This window comes from Momordica charantia (genome assembly GCF_013281855.1).
Source record: "Momordica charantia cultivar OHB3-1 chromosome 11 unlocalized genomic scaffold, Mcharantia_2.0 BLBB01000011.1, whole genome shotgun sequence".
NCBI classification, from domain to species: Eukaryota; Viridiplantae; Streptophyta; class Magnoliopsida; order Cucurbitales; family Cucurbitaceae; genus Momordica; species Momordica charantia.
The window spans coordinates 7,376,170-7,396,085 of record NW_028275159.1 but is presented as its reverse complement, the minus strand read 5'-3'; the positions used below and the strand labels follow the sequence as shown (position 1 = coordinate 7,396,085).

Below are 19,916 nucleotides of genomic sequence, written 5' to 3'. Positions count from 1 at the left end.
CATAGCTGCAAAAACTTAGCTCCCACAGTGATAAATAAGCACATTCATAACTCATATCCCTAATACAGATCTCCAAAAAATAAAAAAATAAACTGATCAAGGATATTAATTATTGATAAAATCAAAACTGAAAATAGACCCATTTGCGAATATCTATCATCGAAAGTAATATGAAACGAAATCTAGATCATACCCCAATCTTAGCAGAGAGTTAAAGCACTTATCTGCAATTAAAATGTCGTTCAATATATATTTAGGATAAGAAACGTGACAGAAACATTGGCTTAATTAAATATCAAAACTACTTTATTCTAATCTTTTGAGAGAACTAAATCCATGCCAATAGAGAACATATGATCAAGCAGATGTGCAGAAAATAAAAATGTTAAAGGCTAGAGCTGCAGTTTTTGCAGAGAACATTCTAAAATTTGGAGTAGAGAAGAGAAGATTACATACTGTTTGTTTCTTGGGAAAGTGAGAAAGAAAATAATAGCAGAATGGCATTATGGTAGGGGTAGAAGATGGAATTTAGTCTATTCTTTCTTCTCTTCCTTGGTTGGTGGTGGTGGAGCTTCCTTGGGTTTTTCTTGAGCCTTTGGTTTGCCATTTTTGGGCTTCATGAAGCAGAAACAAGAACAACAAGGGCATTGGAACAAGAACTTCATAATTGAAATCTTTCCTAGCTAGATCTCTCAATCTCTCTCTTTCTCTCTTGCCAATTTGAGCCCCAAGCTCATATGTAATGTAAAGTAATAAAAGATGAGAGAGAGAGAGAGTTTGGGCAGCCTTTTCTCTCTCTCTTCTTTCTTTTTTATCTTCTCTTTCCCTTATCATCTAGAGGGGTGCAATGTCGAATATTTCTCATACTGGTCCTTCGTACTTTTACAATGGTATAATATTGTTCACTTTAAGTATAAGTCTTTGTATTTTTACTTTTGATTTTAACAAAAAAAAAAAAAACATTATATATCATGAATCTTCTCTTTCTCTTATTAATGTGAGACTTTGATTGCATTCTTGAGAATCTTCCCATTAAGAAGTCATTCATCCGTACAACTCTTATCTAGACTTGATTGATCATCTTTTTTGGAGCACACATTACCTATTCGATACAGACTGAAGATTCTATCAACATGACTATATAAGTTAGGGGCATGACTCTAATACAAGAGGTTAGGGACAACATATCCTATATGTGTATTCTCTCAATGGTATAATATGGTCCACACTTTGGACATAAGGCCCGCATGGTTTCGATTTTGGTTTCACTCGAAAGGTTTCATACCAAGGCCTTGTACTTTTATTTGTTCACTTTAGTCCCTGTATATGTCTGTGAATGTATCAAATTAGTCTTATAAACAAAGCATCACGTGGAAATTGGAAATGTAAGTATGAAATTTTGATCTTGGGTGGTGTCAAATTATTTTTTAGGTTAAATTACACGTGTTATGTGTTAATATGAGCATAATTCAATGGTAAATGCATATGACTTGTTTTTTTGGGTCGGAAGTTTAAATCGACACTCCCATATTTGTTGTACTATAAATTTGTTTTGAGAAAGTTGGGAAGTTCAAAGACCTATTACGATACATTATTAAAAGTTTTAAAAAATATTAATTAAATATGACAAAAATTTGCAATTCTATCAAATTATGGGACTAAAATGTTAAAGGTGAAATACTATAGGGATTGAACTATAATCAAACCTTTTTGATAAAGCCATTATTGGATTCCAATTCAATCCTTTTCAAAGAAGGGGATTTGAGATGCCTATTAAATAATGCCAACCAAGGTGTGGGACAATATAATATTATTTGTGAAGAAAAGTTGGGTACCCTTTTCATTACTTTGTCTCCCCATAAAAATTTTCTAAGCTGGCAATCAATGTGATTTTTTTTTTCTCCAAGCGTAATTTAAGTGGTCAAATATGATGCGGTTCATCAGATGACTCATCCGACACTTCATCAACGTTTGAACCGCATATGGTTAGAAGATAGTTTGTTGAAAATTTTTAAGATGGTTGTTGATGATCGTTCTTCTTCCTCTCTTTTTACCGTCTTTAAACACTTCAAAAATAAAATGTGAGTCGATATATCATATAGTTTGCAATTTTATTACCATTTTAATTTACTATCGTTAACCTACTGAGTTTTGTATATTAATTTTGAACATTCTTGAAATATAGTTATTTGGGTTTTGTTTCTAACTCAATGTATTTTTTATGGTAAAGTTAGTAGAATATTCTTCTTTTTATTTATGTAGTGAATTATTAAAGTTTGTTTTCTTTGAACGAAAAATCATCAATAATAACTTTGATTTCAACTTTCTTCACTCTCTTTGTATCTTTGTCGAAAAAAATATCTATTTTCATTGGTACAACACCATAGAAATGGAAGTTTTAATATACAACATTTTGATCAAAATATATGCTTAAATTAACAGGAAAAAACTATTTACTTTTTAAGTTTTTCACTTGCATTTTGATGTTTCTTTTAATAATTAAGTTTAGATAATGTTTGTTGTCGTGATTACCTCTACAATGATCTTTTGATCAAAATCCCACTTCTATTTTTTAATGTGATTACCAATAAAAACTTTATGTTAAAATTATTGAGGAGTCAGTGAACTAACTTCACCTCATTTAATAAAATATATAACAAATATTAAAAAATTAATTTTTATATAAATAATTTATTTTTTTAATTTAAAATTTAGAGAAGGATAGAAACACTAAATAATTACCAAACATGTTTATATTTCTTTTTTCAATCAAATATGAATGAACAAGAAATATTACCAAAAACAGTTTTGTTTTTAATTATTAAAAAAGGAAACAAAAAACAAAAAAAACAACAATGTTACCGACAGTCTTTAAAAACTGAAACGACCAAACCCACCACTCAAGAAAAGGGTTTCAATTACAATGGAGTAAATCAACTATAAATACAAGTATAAATTAATCAATTCCAAACAGGGGCCAAAACAAACCTAACTCAAGGTAATTTGCATCTGGTTGTGAGTCCGATCCCCTACCTCACATGTTGTACTAAAAAAAATCAACCAAGGGGAAGAAAATATTATTTTTAAATAAAATTTGTATAAAATGAAATGCACCAACATTAAGTAATTAGCAACCCAAAGTATTATTCATGTTTGACAAATTGGCATCTTATTTTGTACCACTTTTTGACAAAGTTGAAGCTGCCCATGTGATTGCCCATCACCCCAACTTGTTCTTTTTCTATTCAAATTAATATAAAGGGTGTTTGATATGATTTCTCACGATATTTAATTAATTAATTAATTTATTTATTTATTATAATATTGGGCTATGTGACGGAAAGCACTTTTGAATGTCCAAAAAATACTTTATTTACATGCATTTAGAAGGAGAATTAATTGTTTTTTTTATAAAGAAAAAAAAAAAGTTTGAGTGGGTAACTCCATTTTCTAAAATATATTGAAACAACTGTATTAAAAAAATCAATTTTAATGTTACGTGATAATTATTTTTTTTTCGTATTTTTGTTACGTATACTTTTAATCTTTGTACTTTCAATTTGGTAGGTAATATTTTAATTTTTCTGGTTTAACATTTGCAATAATTTAGTCTTTATCATAAACAATGTTTTTTAAATTTAATTGAGTTTTTTTATATATGTAGATTAATTGATCAACTGATAAAAGACCAAATGTGTTTATAGATTAGACAAACTAAATTCATTGTATAATAAAATTGACCCTTAAATTTGATAGATTTTTCATGGTAGGGACAAAATCATTATAGATTTAAACTATAAGAACTAAATTCCTACATGCATACTACTTTTTTCAAAAAAATAAAAATAAATAATAATCATAAGAATTGCTCCAAACTAAAATTTGTGGACTAATTTTTAACTCAATTTGAATTTTGAAGGCAAAAAAAAAATTGTTACGAACTAAAATTCAACAGCTAGGCCAAATACACCAAATACAGCAACTTGAAATGTTTACATCCTAAGCAACCAAACAAACAAAAACTAATTAACTTAAATATTTTATTGACAATAATTTTAACAATTTTTTCAACGTGTGGAGTGGAGGTGGGGGTTCGAAATCAAGGCGTTCTAATCGGACATAGGTGCCTTAATCCATTGAGTTAGGCTCAAATTGACACAATCATTCTAACAATGATACCAATATTATTATAGTTTCTTTTCGTATTTATAATAATTCTTTTAATTATTATTTATATAATATTTTCTTGAACCATAACGTTCCCATAATTTTCTTGTTTCCTACTTCTCCCTTTTTTTCCTTGAAAATATAACCAGTAGATGCTTGATAAGCAAGAGAAGCATTGCTAGTGTGGGTCAATGGACATCATGGTAGAGAGTAAAGAGAAGAAAAGAAAAGTGTTAGTCCATTCTCATATCTATTAAATATAGTACAAGTCTCAAAGGTATATAAGCAACGACAATCACCTATTAACTCGAGATCATTTAGATAGAGTTAAAGAAAAAAAAACAAAAAAAACAAAAGCATGCACATCTAAATACAAAATATACAATACCATATGGTTTTTGTAAATATAAAAAATCTTTGTTGTGCTGGCAAAGTCGAAAGCTGTTACGCGACCTCTGGAACGACTATCTTAATCGTGGTTGGTTAAATATGAAATTTTTATTTTTGTTATTTTATCTTTTAAAATTTTTAATGAAATTTTTTTTTCCAGTAATGATCCAACTTGATTATTGATTTTGTCACATGATTGCATGAATCTATAAAAGTTGATAAAATGTGAATATAACATGTAATATAATCAAATATGTGACAACCAAGTATGACTTTTCATTAATTTACTAATCAATTTTATTAACCGTACGTCAAAATATATGTTTCAACTCGTTAATTATATTAACGAGTCTAAGAGTCACGAGATAAAGTAATATAAAATTTACTTAAAAATCAAGTTTTTTCACTTTTCAAGAGGAACGAAATTTCTCTCTTTTGACATCGTGGGCTCCCGATAGGAGGCCCAATCGATAATGGGCTATTAGCCCAGTGATTCAGCCTTGTCTTTTATAATTACATCATCGGGAAAAAAAAAAATACTTAATAATCTTTATTAAATATTTTTTACTAATTTGGTCCTTTGGATTTAGTTACAATTTAATACCCATGTGTCGGTGAATTTCACAGATAGCACCAATACCATTTTATAGTGCCCCAAAACTCACCCATTTTTTTGTCTTTTTTTTTTAATTTTTTTTATTGAGCTTAGATCAGCCAAATAAAAAATATAAGTTTGACACCTTGGTTATAAAATTAGACTAAACGACCCTATCTAACTAAATTATAACATTTAAGACTATAATGACCGGCCAAACCGAACATAACTCAAGTGGTTATGAGACATCTCTATTTTCCTAAAACCCTAACATATATTAGAGTAAAAACTTCTACATTATTCCAAGCATATTAATTAAACAACTTTTTCTTTTCTTATTTAAACTTTTGCAAGGTCGGTTATAATGTTATAGAAATAATTATAATAGAACTTCTAATTAATAAATTAATTATAAGCTTTTGTTCTTCAATTTGTATCCTTAAATTTTTAATTTGGTGTTTGAACATACACATGTACTTGAACTAATCCCTTGAAATCAATCAATATTTTAAAGACAACTCCATCAATTTAACATTTGCGGTATTGACTTATTTAATTTGAACTTGTTGGAAATCAACCTACTTGAATTTTTAGAATAATTTGATATTTGATGCGTCTTGCTTGAAATTTGAGATTTTAATTTGGGGTTGGGATTTAATTTGAACGTACATATGCACTTGAACTGATTGGACACGTCGGTTTTAAGTGTTTAATAGATCAAGTGGCTGCAGTGATGTCAGAATTTTTTTCACCTCTTCTTCACATAAAACCATTCGTTCGTCTTTCTAAGGGGTCTCGTTCTGTTCATATGGCGCTCTGCCATTTTATGAGTCTCTTCCTTTTTACGTATAGCATCGCCACTCCCTTTGGCAGCATCCACTAGTTCAGAACTTAATTTGAAAGCCATATTTTGACCTGAACGTTTTCGGGAGATCCCTAATAACCAATAATCAAGTTATTAATGATGGGACGAAACTAAGAAAGAACCCTCGTGCGAAATACACTAAAAAAAGATTTCATTGAAATTATAAACTTTGGGAAATTGGGATTAGTTATTTATTTATTTGGAAGGGAATAAAAGTGAGAGAGAAATTGATTGGGAGAGGAGGTCAGCAACACAGCTAGCTTCCACAGTTGGTGGAATCTGATACTGATCAGTCTTTTGAAGTTGGAATTAATTTGATCAATAATCTCTGCTTTTTTTGGAAGTGCTTTTGGGAATTTCATGACACATAAAAAGCTTACTTATTAGGTTGCTGTGAAAATTCTTCTTGTCTTTTAACCATCAACCTCAAAGGCATCATCTATCATCTTTAATTTGTTCTCAAAATTATAGGCATTCTCAAATCACTTGCCTGATTCGTTACGTTAGGGTGTTAAAAGAATCTATAAATGATTAAATTTACACCAATTCTGTCAACTTAATCTTTTGAGGTTGATGGGTGGTTTAATATCAGGGTGAATCTTGTTTGAATTATGATCTAAAAATTCAAGCAATCGAGAAAATTTGGTTTACACGTGCCTGTCTAATCTACATCAATACCATATTCGTTAGTACCAACTTAACCTATATATTTTATGTTTATGATTTAATTTGGGTTTTGATAGTAAAAGGTTGGTTTGAGATAAACAAATTTACCATTCAAACAAATACTCGACTCAACCTAACTCATAAACCTCGCTATTAGTTTTGAATGTTTTGAATCTACTAGGTAAAAAGTTTGGAAAGAAATCAAAGCTTGCTAATACCTCTTCAATTTAAAAATTAAATTATAATAAAGCGTACAATCTGAATTGAACTCAACTAGTCAAGACACATGTATATTCAACCAAAAATCAAGTGTGTCATGTTTTTAATCTATATATAAAGTTTTTTTTTTTCATTTTTGTGTGTGGACAACAACGTCAAAACACTTGCAAGGGTTATTTAGGGCATATTCAGAAAGAAAATAGAAAGGAAGAAATTCCTTTTAAATGTTCATAAAAGTGAGGGAAATTTTCTTTAAATATTCTCCAAGTATGACACAATTGTAAATGATTGTGTGCATGATTCTCCATTGTCTTTTTCTTATCTTCCTACTGAAATCTGTACAGGTGTTTGTATAAAAATAGGATATATTCTGAGTTTCTATTCCTAATATCAATTTGTTTAACTTAAGCAATTCTTTTTCTTTATTCCATGTGCTATTAATTTATTGCTTCAACTACTATTTTGATCTCCACTCTATGTACTTTTAAAACGTTCTTTCAAAAAAACGTTCATTTTGATCTCTATACATTTAAATAGGAATCAATATCTACAAAATTTTAAGAGCTACATTGTGTTATGTTAAAAGTATGATCGAAAAAAATGAGATAAAATAAAAATAAATGGATCAAAATTGACACTTTTTGGAAGTATAATGACCAAAACCAACGTTTCAAAATATATGAACTAAAATAAATAAAAGTTGAAAGTAAAGTGGCCAAAATGAACCAAAACCAAAGTTATAGTAACCCAAACGGTATTTTAAAGCTATTTTATTATAGATTTATTTAATATTTCCGTTTAAGACAAAAAGAAATGCTGTTTCTTTTCTTTTCTTTTATTTTCTTCCCTTCCCCAGGATGGGTCTCATGTTGATAGGAAAGTTGTGTTATATACTGTTTGTTTTGATCTGGGTGCTTATCAGAATTCAGAAACTTCATTCATTAAAATTTCTTTTTACCCAAAAAAAAAAAAAAGACACTAATGCTTCCTATAGTTTCAATTTTCATGAGCAATAGAAAGCTTAAAAATTTAATATTCATTGTTCTAGGTCAAACTAAAGCAAAAGGTTTGAGATATTTGAAGCCACAAAATAGAAATGATGCGTATTAAACAATAAATACGATTGAATCAAACTAATTAATCCCCCTTTTTTTTAAGACCTTGTTGTTAAGGATCTCATATTAAAGGAACTTACAATGGTTTATAATAAATATATATGGTCTACTCCTCTCATTGTCGATTGGTTTTCAGATAAAACCTCATGAATATTAATGTGGTACCAGAGTCCAAAAACTCAAACAAGCATCCGCCAAAATCGATGAGTCAAAAGAGTCACGATCGGATATATTGATTTTGAGATGAAACCCATGAATATTGATAGACCTAACCTCATATTTCTATTAAATTGTTGTTGCAATATTTAGTACAAAATTGGTGGAATAAAATGATTTTTTTATAGAAATTAAACTTGAATATAACTAAGGTTTTAAATGTTCATGTCAAGGAAAATATCGAGATCTCAATTCCAGGTAAATATTGATAAAATGTATAGATATTTCTATACAAGTTAAAGAAGTTAAAAATTCGTAACAAACATTTAAATTAACAAATAAATATTTTTCTATTTCTAAATAAGTAAAAATTGATTAATATTAATATTATGCATATATCAGTGAGTTTTGTTGATATTTTTCATATTTTGTCCTTTTTTTTTTTTAACATGATGGAATAGAAAACGTCGATTTATCGAATCCATAGATACATGAAAATGTTGACATGTCGATGAATATTTAATACTATAAATATAACTAATTATTAAAACATTTGAAATCTCTCTTTCCTACAATTTTCAAATCTTCTTCCACAATTGTCATATTATATTCGTTGGGGGAAAAAAAGATAAATAAAATTTAACTCACTTAGGTAATTTTTTTTTTTCTTTCTTGAGAAAAGTCTGATTAATCCTTACGTTTTGTTTTCCATTATTTTCAAAATCAATTACAAAATGTAACTAAATCTCTCTATTATTTCTCTCATTCTGTTCAAACATAAAACAAGATTGTTTTGATACAATGTTAAACATGATTAAATCATCAATAAATCCAAAAATTTAAGTTAATAAGTCAGAGTAAATTTAATCATTTATAATATACCCAACACAACCGGAACATTTGCTATTCCTATTTAATTTAAAGAAGAATTCATTCTAGATTTCTTCTTAAACTTGAACCGAAGCAATTTGATGATTGCCTCGGCAACCCGAGGGTGTAGTACGAGTGTTTCTTAGAGAAGAAGGTATACACTAAAAGAGGTAAAAGAGGGAGAAAAAGTTGTTGTCAATTGCTACAACTTTCAAAGGGATTCTCTCTGTTACTTACAAACAAAGAGGGACAGAGTTGACAAATGGGCAAAACTTGGTATGCAAATACAGACAAACACAAAAAGAAGAAGAAGAAGAAAAAAATGGAAACTTTAATTTATTCGGATTCATAAGGTTGGCGAGAGAGCGATGGGGATGGAGAAGCGGCGAACGCAGTGCTCAAAACTTATTAACTTTGATGTCATCTTCACCATGCAGAATCCCACTTCCAATTCTCAACTCTACCTTTTATTTTCTAACCCTTCCCCTCCCCATATTGGTACGTTTTAAACGTTTCAATTTAGTCCCTCGTGTCTTAACATTTTTCAAGTATATCCTTCTCGTAAGTGCATGGTGAAACCGGCTGGTTGATGATATCGCTGGTAAGTTGGTAAAAAGTTTGAAGAGGAAATCAGGATAACCTGTCATAAGTAGAATGTCGACTTTTCTTCTTTTAGAAAATAAGAAACTCTTCTGACATGTGATTAAACTTGTCATCAACCTATTTTAGCATTCACGGGCAATATAATCACACACGGTAGAAAAAGGGGTGATGGAATTAGAAGACATTAATATGATCGCTTGAGCTACAATTTTGTTGCCAACTCGAGCATAAATGGTTAAGGCGTACCTATATAAAAATATATCTGAAGGTTATATCGTCCTTTCAAAAGTTTCAATACGACGTTTGACATTTCATTAACATTTTAAAAATATTATTTAAGCAAATATCCGTAAATATTTAAAACGAAAAGTTAACGTAGCAAAATTTAGAATGATAAACGTGACAATTAACGCGGAAGTTTGTTTGGATTAAGTAAAGAGAAAATGTCAAAGAAGCTATAGTTTTTAAAAGGAAGATTATGGCAAAAATGAGTTTACAATAGAGGAAGTAGACTTTTAGGGCAAAAATAAATCGGAAAAGATAAGAGAACGGAAAAAGAAACATCGACGTTAGTTAATTGTGATCACGTCATTTTAAATTCTACGGTATATCAACTATCCATTCATAATATCAACGTACGTTTTCTTGAAGTTTTGTTGAGGAGTTTGTAGTAAGAAAGAGAAACCAAAACCAAGCCCAAGCATAGGCATGTGAATTCATGAGCTGCTCTGTCAAATCAGCAATTTGATGATAATAATGTGGTACAATATAAAACCCCTCTTTCCTTTCTCTTCCATCAATTCTTCTCATGTTTCTCATCTTATACGTTTCAATTACGTCAATAATACACTACTGTAACTCTCTCGTCCATAGTCTAATCGAAGACTGTTAAAACACTCAAGGATCTATTTGGTAACGTTTCTGTTTCTTGTTTATGTTTTCTCCTGTTAAATAAAAAAAATAGAATTACTTGACCTCCAACACCCATTAATTCAACAATGATAAAACAAGAAAATAAGAAACTTTTTTTTATACAATTTTGAGAATATTTCAGTTATTGTGGTAAGCTGATGAAACGAATGTTGATGGTGTTTTTTTCCTTCTCAATTTGTGAGAGAAAAATAGTTGGAGTCCTAGAGAAAATAAAAGATATTTAAATAGGATAACATCAAAGTATTTTGGTCCCTAAATATTAAACATTTTGTTTTAATGTCTATAAATCTTGCATAAAAAATCATGTTGTTAGTCATTCCCATTAATTTTTTAAAAAATAAAAACTTGACTTAGGCTTTTCTTTCGTTCATTTATCCGATCAATAAATGTTTACAGGTATAAATATTTGAAAGTATAATATAGCCAAACAAGTGTTGGGTTTTCAAATAGATTTGAATATAAGGACCAAAATAAAAATAAGATCGTATAAAACTAAATAAGATATAAACTGAGGTTTATAATTCAACAAGTAAAAACAATAAAATATAAAAAGAAAGAATCTCATTTTTGACAAAGTAGAAGAAGATAAAAGCAAACCCTAAAGAATGGAAAGCCATTTCATTCTAGCTAGGATGCTCAGAAAATGCAGAGTAAGTTAAAAACAAAAGAAGAATTTTTTTATTTTTTTATTTATTTTTATTTTTTTGAACATTGAATTAAAATTTCAAACCAAAAAGGAAAAAAAAATGTTGCTGTTGGACTGTCCTTGAAAATATGATATGTCTCTCTCACGGCTCCTTCCACTTCCTGCATTATGAACAAAACTTTACAGCCTTTCTTTTCTTCTGCTCAGTTTTTTCACATCTTCAACTTCACTTCCAAATACTCTTCCCAGTATCATTATTTTTTACAACTATACCGACCAAAACAGGCATTTTGAAACTACGACTAAAATAGACGGAAGTTAGATAGTTTAAAGACCAAAATGAACGTTTTGACGGTACAGAGACGAGCTAGGTGGCTTTTTTTTGGTCTTCTTTTTGTAATAGTACTCTCATTAAACTACATGAAACAGGGGCTGTACTGCCCACCTGCCCTCCTGAATTATGCAGATTTAATTCAGGGTACCAAAGAAGTTCATGTTATAAATTTCACTCGTACCTGTAACAAGTAAAGTGATGATTATGTCTTTGTAAACACGTGTTACGAGTCGTAGATTCATATGCTTAAACATATTTCTGATTTGCAAAACTCAAACTATATCGACCAAGAAGAGGAGGGGTTTTAGTAGAATCTCATATTTTCGAGTTTTAAGATGAAGTTGTAGCTCCAAGGGGCAATCCAATTGGTAGGACTTGGAGTCTCTTGACCACACTGGTTTAAAGGTCTCAAGTTTGAGTCTCCTTGTGAGATTAATACCAAAAAATCTCGATGTCTCTCGAGTTCTGACTTTGGGACGATTGCGAGTGCCCCTAGAGTATAGGGGAGCAAAGTCCCGACTCCCGATTATAAAACAAAAGATGAAGAAGTTGTAAAAAAATTTCTAAAAGAAGCTAGGGAGAGTGGTAAGATGTGATGTAGAAGTATTAATCCACAAAATTACGAGGAGAATTATGCAAATAATTTCTGTTCGTCAGCAAAAAAAAAAAAGGAAGTTAAAAATTATTCTGAGATCCCTCTTTGGACATTCTGTCATTCACTGTTCCATCATCCAAACTGGCACTCACGAAGGAAAAAAAAAACTGTGGTCCTCACCACCTTTTTCCCCTGCAGTCTCATAGTTTTGATGTAACTTCCAAGTTCCTATATTTTTGCTCCCACCATTTCTACCAGCACCAGAATCACCCCACCCCCGAAACTGCCACCGAGCTGCCGGAGTTGGCAATGGAGACGAAGAGCTTCGAAGGCAGGCAGAGTTTTAAAGATAAGGTGTATAGGGAAGGCGTGGTCGATGATGATGTAGATTACGAGACGGAGGAGGAAGAGGTTGCCGGAGGAGGTCCTCATGGTTGTGCTGCATTGGGTTGTTCTGAGATTGAGAAAAAGAAAAGAGCTGCAGCAGTTCCAGGCCGTGGAAGGTCCGGTGGCGGCGTCTCTTCGCCAAGTTGCCAAGCACACAACTGTGCAACAGATTTGACTGAAGCAAAGAGGTATCACCGCCGCCACAAGGTCTGCGAGTTTCACTCCAAGGCGGCGGTCGTCATGGTGGCCGGAATTCGCCAGCGTTTCTGTCAGCAATGCAGCAGGTATTTGATCCTCTTTTAACAATATAAGCAACAACACTTCTGTTAACATTCTTCCCCCTCTTCTGTTCGTCTATGGTAATATGTTTGTTGTTGGTGGTGATCAGGTTCCACGAGTTATCAGAATTTGATGAAGCTAAAAGGAGCTGTCGCAGGAGGCTGGCGGGGCACAACGAGCGTCGGCGGAAGAGCTCGGCCGAGGAAGGCACAGGGCGCAAAGGACCTGCCCCACAGTCGAAGGAAAGCCATTGCAGGCAGCTGGTGGAAGATCAAAGAGGCAGAATTCAGATGGCTCCTCCAGGGAGTTCTGGCTATAAACACCTGCATATCAGATGAGGAAAACAAACCAAAAAAGAAACAGAGATTATCCATGAATCTTTGCTCTCTCTCTTCTGTCACTAAGAAATGAAAGACCTCCATAGAATGCCATGTTTTCCTTCAAGTTTGATGCTTTGTATTTTTCTGTCTTAATCTTCAAATAATGTGGACTGGTCTGCTTCTTGCTTTGTGGTCCCTTTGTCTATGTACCAAAATATTTTGCATCATCTTGTTATTAAGGTTTAGAGTAAAGTGGACAGATTTGTGGTGAATCATAAAATTGTTCAGACGGTTTAACATCAATGGAAGACAAGCATTTGATACATGGAAATATAAGTTCATGTTTTTGGCTAAAATCCACAACTAAGTTTATTTGGCTTCCCTATACATCAGAAAAAGAGAGAGAAAAAAAAAGAAAAAAGAGCTTTGGAACTGGTTCTTTTAGGTTCTTCCATTCTTCAGCTGTTGGGACAGAACCAGAAGTCCATAATGGTGGAATCACTGAAATCTCACAACTATACAGGAAATATCATCTTTGCTCTTTCTCTTGAGGGCCTCCTCTGTCAGGTGCTTGGCAGCCGCTCGAGCATCTTTTATTTGCCTGATGGACTCTGCGGCTTCTTCGTTCGACATCACCTGAAATTGCAGATTGAACTTCTTAGCAGTACAAAAAAAAATGATATCAGAAGAACTAGTATCAAATGTTTATGTGTAGGTGTTTGTGTTTCAGAAAAACTTTCACAAGATCAATACCAACCTTCCACAATCCATCGCTTGCCAAGATAACGAATTCAGTCTCGTCGTCTATCTTCGTCACTACCACATCAGGCTCTGAGCTCAAGTGAATCTTTAAGCTCCTGTCACCAAATGCCCTAGCAACCGCCAACTGCCCATCAACACGAGGAACGTCCCCTGGATTTGTTAAGAATATGGTTATTATCATTGAAACGGATGGAGGGATTTAAAGTTTAAACAAATCAATACTAGTCAGCTTTCTTGTTAATATAGTTCGTTATCAAGCAATGTTTAATTTGCGTCAGCTTAAAATCCTTCACTTCAAACTTACCAGGAAAATTTGTTACAAAACCGCCTCTATTCTCGATGCTTTTTCTTTCAACGCTTGGCTCGTGATCGACTGATAATTGACTGGCCTTGCCGTTCCTACAGATAACTGCACGGGAGTCCCCCACGTTGCCCACTACTAGTATTTGACAGTCAATTAATATGGCTGTAACAGCAGTTGAACCCCCATGACTAAAATCAACAGCCTTCTCTAAAATGTATGCGTCAGTTTCCCTATATGCTTTCCTTACTGCATTCTTCGGATCTGTCCAAAAATCGGGCTATTTGAACAAACAAAGAGAGGGAAATAAATTAACGAAACCATGTCAGCTACATTCAAAATGGATAAAAGAAGGGAAAATACGGTCTAAAAGGGGAAGGAACAGGAAATTGCACCTCGTTTATAATATTAGAAAATAAATTTGACTGTAAATAATCGGGGATAGCATTGCTCAAATGGCCATCAAAGATTGCAAATAAACCAAGCTCGTGATGATCAACTTGCTTAAACTCTGCAACCACATAATCTTCCATGGCATGATGTGATTTCCCTTCCACCAAGTGAAATCCATGTGTGACATGCTTCGACATCTTGCTCTTTCCTTTTCCGGAGTCGGGGTCCGAGGAACCCAGCCCTACTTTTTCCTGAAACGAAAAAATTCAAACTCTGTCCATTATACAAGTCTTAAAGACTATGTCTCATATTATGGACCACGTGAAGGCAAAAAGTGGTTTAACAATATTCAACGTCCATTGCAATGTTGGTCAATATTTCTAATGAAAACAAAATAAAGCTCCCTGCATAATTTTTCAAATAAAGATTCTATATATATAAAGTGTGAAAATTTTGCTCCCTTGCAACTAATTTGCAGAATTAACTTCCTCCTACAACTTTCTTTTTGGAAAAACTACAATGCTTACTACTTGTTGCCAAATAAAATATCAGTTCATCCAACTTATATCAATGTCAGGATATTTTCTTAATTTAGGACCTAACAGGTCAAGATTTCATTATTTTCTGTTTCATAAATTCTTCAAAACTGTAGAATAGCCGGGTGAAAATTCATATCTCTCCATTATAAACATTTCCTATCAACTGCAAGAATAACAATTTATTCGTTTAACATAAGCAAATTACTACAAGTTTCCCCCACCATCTCTCTAGCTTTCTGTACGTCTAGAAACCGAAAACATAAACAAAAAGGAAAGGAAGAAAGGTATAACGCTTTCATTCTCCTGTAGAAAGGAAGCAGACCAATGCTAAAGATTTCAATCCTTGTGATGCTACAGAAATAATAAGCCATTGTATACTTAAGGAGTAAATATGAAAGAAGGAAATCCCATCACTACAAGGCACAAGCGCTCGCTCAACCCAATGAAAGTATCCTTTAAAAAGCAACCAAAACTATATTACAGATGGTTAACCTTCCACCCATAAATTACAAAGAAGAAACAAAGTTGGATGTCCAGAATTCTTGCAAGGATCAAAACGGAAGCCATGGGGTGAAAAAATCTACATATTTCATCAAGGTGTGCATTTGAATTCAAATTACTTCATAGAAATACAGAGGAAAAATTATAGAACAAAGCCCAACCAGTTTGGAAAAGTCAGGGGGTGGGGTGGTCGAGGAAAGATTTGCAATTAAATGGACATTTTTGCAAACAGTTTTATCACAAAACTTCTATGGCAAGGGGCATTGACCCCAACCCACAAAAGTTCTGTTAAAATGGAACAAACAGTGCAAATTTTACAACATTGCAATCATCATCTACAGAATGAAGCTCAAGCCAAGAGCACAGAAACTCAATTCACAAATGGATCGCAAACAGTTGCAAAAAAACGCGTTCAAATTCCAAACTAAAACAATCAGATTAAAAAATAGCTTTCAAGAGTGAAGATACCACAAACCTCAAATCAACAAATCCAAACGAATCGAAAAGAAAAACGAAAAAGGAGGCAAACCCCATTTCTCAAAATGGCAATACAACAAAGAATCAAGCGAAACGAAACGCACCCATCTGAGAAACGTACCTTCATCTTGTGGAGAATCTCTTTTCCAGTCATGAGTCCCCCTTCAACCTTGCACCTACGCGTAGAAGAATTGCAGAAATGAATGAGAGACAGAGAGAGAGAGAAGATGGAGAATGGAGAAGGTGCGGTGAATTATAGAAGAAGAATCGATGGGTTGCCACGGATTTAGAGAATTGTGGGTTAAATTAAATCGTCAACGCCACAAGCAGAAGAGAAAATACCGCGTTTTCCTTTTTGCGCAGTCCCCGAGAGGTGGAGGTGTTGGATCAGCTCCTCTTTTGCTAATATTTCTTCCAACTTTCGTACATATCTTTCTTTATCTCTCCCTTTTTCCCTCTTTCGTCGTATTCCTATTCTATTCTTCCTCTCAATCCCTTCTATTTTGACGGTGAGACGATTGTGGAGCTTTTGGTCGAATTACCTCTCACGTAGATATTGAATCTATCGATACATGAAATGTTGATCACATATCGACAATTGTAGTTAAGACACTATATCTCTGGATAATTGTTTGTTGAAAAATATTTGCATGGTTCGATGAAATTAAGGAAAAAAACTTGTGTTTTTATCTCTAAAACTTCTATACTATTTTGAGAATATTTCTAAAAATTAAGAAACATAAATAATTGTCGAGGCTTAAATTTCTTTATGAAACTGGAATTGAAAAACGAGAAACGAAAACGTTACCAAATAAATTGTTAATGTCTTAAAAGATTTATTAACATCAGGGTGAGCAGCCACCTGTTCTCACTCCCAACACTAGTACGGTTAGCATGACAGCCTCAGAAGGTATGAATATCATAACATCTACTCATTCGTCTCTTAAAATTTTAGATATTTCATCTTCATAATGGTTAAAGATTAATAAACACCGCTCAATCTAAAAGCTTAAACTGATCTCATTTGGATAATTTTACAATTCCCAACAAATATAAATCATTAAAGACTTCCCACGTTTTGATACCATATTAAGAAGGAATAAATTATCACTCGACAAAAAAAACTTAAACAGAAGAGATAGGTACATTTAACTCATATATTAGTTAATAACAATAATTACATATTTATTGAACCCATTCAACTAAAAAAGATTTATTAACCAAATGGTAGGTGCAGTATTGAATAAATTTGATTAATTATTGTGTTAGAAATACTTAATGTTTTAATTTAATAAAATATATATATATATATGTGCATATGTAAATGTATATGTATATATTCTTTTTTATTTTAGTTAGACCAAGGGTGGAGATTAAACATCTTGGTATTAAATATGGTAATAAGTATCCAAGATTTTAAATGTCGATGTCGATGGAAATATCGATAAAATATTTCTGTAAAAGTTAGAAATATCAAAAAATCGTAAAAAAAATGTTTAAATTAACCAATAAAGGTGTTCCTATTTCTAAATTAGTTAAAAATAATTAATATTAATATTATGTATATATTAGTGACATTTTGTTGATTTGTTTTCATATTTTGTCGATTTTCTTGTACTACGATAAAAATATCGATTCATCTCTCATGTCGATGTCAAACTAATAGAAATATGGATATGTCGATGAAAATGTCGACGTATCGATGGGTATGTATCTCTATAAATTGATATTTATTTATTATTTATAATTTGATTTCTGTGTAAGCTCAACGAACTCGTGGAAAATGTCTCCACTAAAAAAGTTAATATTATAAATTAATTCTAATTGGTAAAAAAAACAATTTAGGTAAAGACTTTCTTCAGAAAAAAAATTAATAATAAATTAGGTGGAGATTGACAAGTTGAAAATGGTTGAGAATGAATTATTGATAGCACTTTGGTTTTTTTTTTTAATTAAAGCAATTAATTAGCAATAATGCAAGTTTTAATCACCAAAAAGCACTTTGGTTTTCTTTTCATTTGATGTATGTTTTGTGCTGTCATTTAAGAGACAATATATTTCCTCTTTGGATCTCCTTTAAAAGGTTAACCTTTTAATATAAGGTTAAAAAAAAGACTAAATTTTAATAATATTTTTATTGAAACTAATAATAGTTTATTCTGTAAAAAAAAAAATATAGTTTATAGTATATATTATATCATGTTCATCATATTCTATCATCTTGCAGCTAATATAGATCATAGTATTAAATATCTGTATGTCCATCAACATTTGGATGCATCTATAGATTCGACGTCGACATGGGGGATAAATTGATATTTCCATTCAAGTCGACATTGGGGATAAATTGATATTTCCATTCAAGTCAATTTGGTGGAGATAGATGTTGTATTTATTATATACATTCTAACTAATATATAAATAATAAATCAGCATCATAGGTCTATTTCAAAAAATTGTTTTCATATTCATGTTTGAAATTATAAAATGAATAAGTCATATAAAACGAAAATTAAAGTAATCCTAACAAAAAAATTTAAGAGACAACATGACCCGAAATAATTCTCATACAATTTTTTAATCATCCAAATTATTTTTATTTCTTTTAAAATTTAGATCAAAGTTCATTCATCATTTTTTATATGTTTAATTGAACATACATAAAAATCTACTTGTACACATTTTTTTAAGAGGAAAAAAAAAACAATCAATAGCATGAAGAAACTATATATATTAACGCGAAATAACTCATTTTATTCAATAAAAAATATCATTTTATAAATTGATATTGATGATGACGATGAGTGTATATATAAATATGTTGTAGGAAATTAGGAATAAGAAAAAAATCCAATTAATTTAAAGGATCAAATGAAGAAGAATATTCTTGCTTTAAAGAAAACAAAGAGTTAATTTCGTTGACTTGTATATTTAAAATGTATACAAAATAAACAATGAATTTCTTTGGACCAAAACATAAGGAAGAGCTTATGATTGAACTTCTTGATGTTGGTTTTTCTAATAATTTTAATAGTAAAAATTTACTAGATAGTAGACAAAATTTTGACTTTTTAGTTTTTTAAAGATATATTATGAGAGTCCTATTATTTATTATAGTGCATGACAATGACAAGAACACACCTGTTTAAATTAAGTTTTAATTCATCATTCTGGTTGAACCTCAATTTGAGATTACAAATCGGTATCTTACTAACTTTAGTATCGGAGTATCTGAACCTTTTGTACAAGTCTTCTCTCATGAAGCTTGGTCATACTCGAGATCTTCCCTCACGAAAATCACTTCAGAAGTTCGACCATACTGAATCTTACCACTTTTCGAACCAAATCAAAATTCACCATAAACGAACTTGAATAGTCCTATTTGTGTAAATTTTTAAAACATAAGGGCTTCTTAGAAGCAACCGATCATAAAAAAGATTTCATAGTTCAATACGTACATAACAAGGTATAGTCATGATAATAGTTATTTGATGGGGTAAGAAATGTGATGTATCTTGACTTATTTTAGGGATAACTATCTATACGGGGAGAACATAATTCCACAAATGTCCATAATTTTAGACATTTTAAAAACTATCTCTAAAAAAATATTTTAAACTCAAACATGGACAAAGATTAAACTAGCCTCCATTTGTATCAATTTTGATATATATATTTTAGATTTAATAAAACGTAATTTTATTAAACCAAATCCCACCATTTTTTATTTTCATAAAATTTTCCCATATTTGATTCTCTATTGCTCCCTCAAATATAATTTCCAAAAAATATAATTTTCCCAT

At 31.3% G+C, this 19,916-nt stretch overlaps 3 protein-coding genes across 3 annotated transcripts; 1 reads left to right on the top strand and 2 right to left on the bottom strand.

The window, feature by feature from the left end:
- Positions 1-284: 284 nt before the first annotated feature.
- Positions 285-827, bottom strand: LOC148208060 (uncharacterized). Its single transcript, XM_088119424.1, has one exon. It carries the CDS (start codon positions 663-665, stop codon positions 534-536), a length of 132 nt encoding a protein of 43 aa, XP_087975550.1. The 5' UTR covers positions 666-827; the 3' UTR covers positions 285-533.
- Positions 828-12,175: 11,348 nt separating this feature from the next.
- On the top strand, positions 12,176-13,564 carry LOC148208059 (squamosa promoter-binding protein 1-like). Its single transcript, XM_088119817.1, has 2 exons — positions 12,176-12,825; positions 12,930-13,564. Exons 1-2 carry the CDS (start codon positions 12,464-12,466, stop codon positions 13,156-13,158), a joined length of 591 nt encoding a protein of 196 aa, XP_087975943.1. The 5' UTR covers positions 12,176-12,463; the 3' UTR covers positions 13,159-13,564.
- Positions 13,409-16,576, bottom strand: LOC111010488 (Protein phosphatase 2C family protein). Its single transcript, XM_022283942.2, has 6 exons — positions 16,456-16,576; positions 16,235-16,289; positions 14,599-14,847; positions 14,207-14,483; positions 13,898-14,052; positions 13,409-13,776 (listed from the first exon to the last, which is right to left on the bottom strand). The coding sequence occupies exons 2-6, from the start codon at positions 16,265-16,267 to the stop codon at positions 13,639-13,641; spliced, it is 852 nt and encodes a 283-aa protein (XP_022139634.1). The 5' UTR covers positions 16,268-16,289; positions 16,456-16,576; the 3' UTR covers positions 13,409-13,638.
- Between the last annotated feature and the right edge of the window lie 3,340 nt (positions 16,577-19,916).

Bases quoted from the DNA above. Each gene is read 5' to 3' on its own strand.
- LOC148208060 (XM_088119424.1), bottom strand. From the start codon at position 665: ATGAAGTTCTTGTTCCAATGCCCTTGTTGTTCTTGTTTCTGCTTCATG.
- LOC148208059 (XM_088119817.1), top strand. From the start codon at position 12,464: ATGGAGACGAAGAGCTTCGAAGGCAGGCAGAGTTTTAAAGATAAGGTG. The intron at 12,826-12,929 runs GTATTTGATCCT...GGTGGTGATCAG, and splicing joins TTCTGTCAGCAATGCAGCAG to GTTCCACGAGTTATCAGAAT.
- LOC111010488 (XM_022283942.2), bottom strand. From the start codon at position 16,267: ATGACTGGAAAAGAGATTCTCCACAAGATGAAG. The intron at 14,848-16,234 runs GTACGTTTCTCA...TTTTCGTTTCAG, and splicing joins AGATTCTCCACAAGATGAAG to GAAAAAGTAGGGCTGGGTTC. The intron at 13,777-13,897 runs GTTGGTATTGAT...CTGCAATTTCAG, and splicing joins CAAGCGATGGATTGTGGAAG to GTGATGTCGAACGAAGAAGC.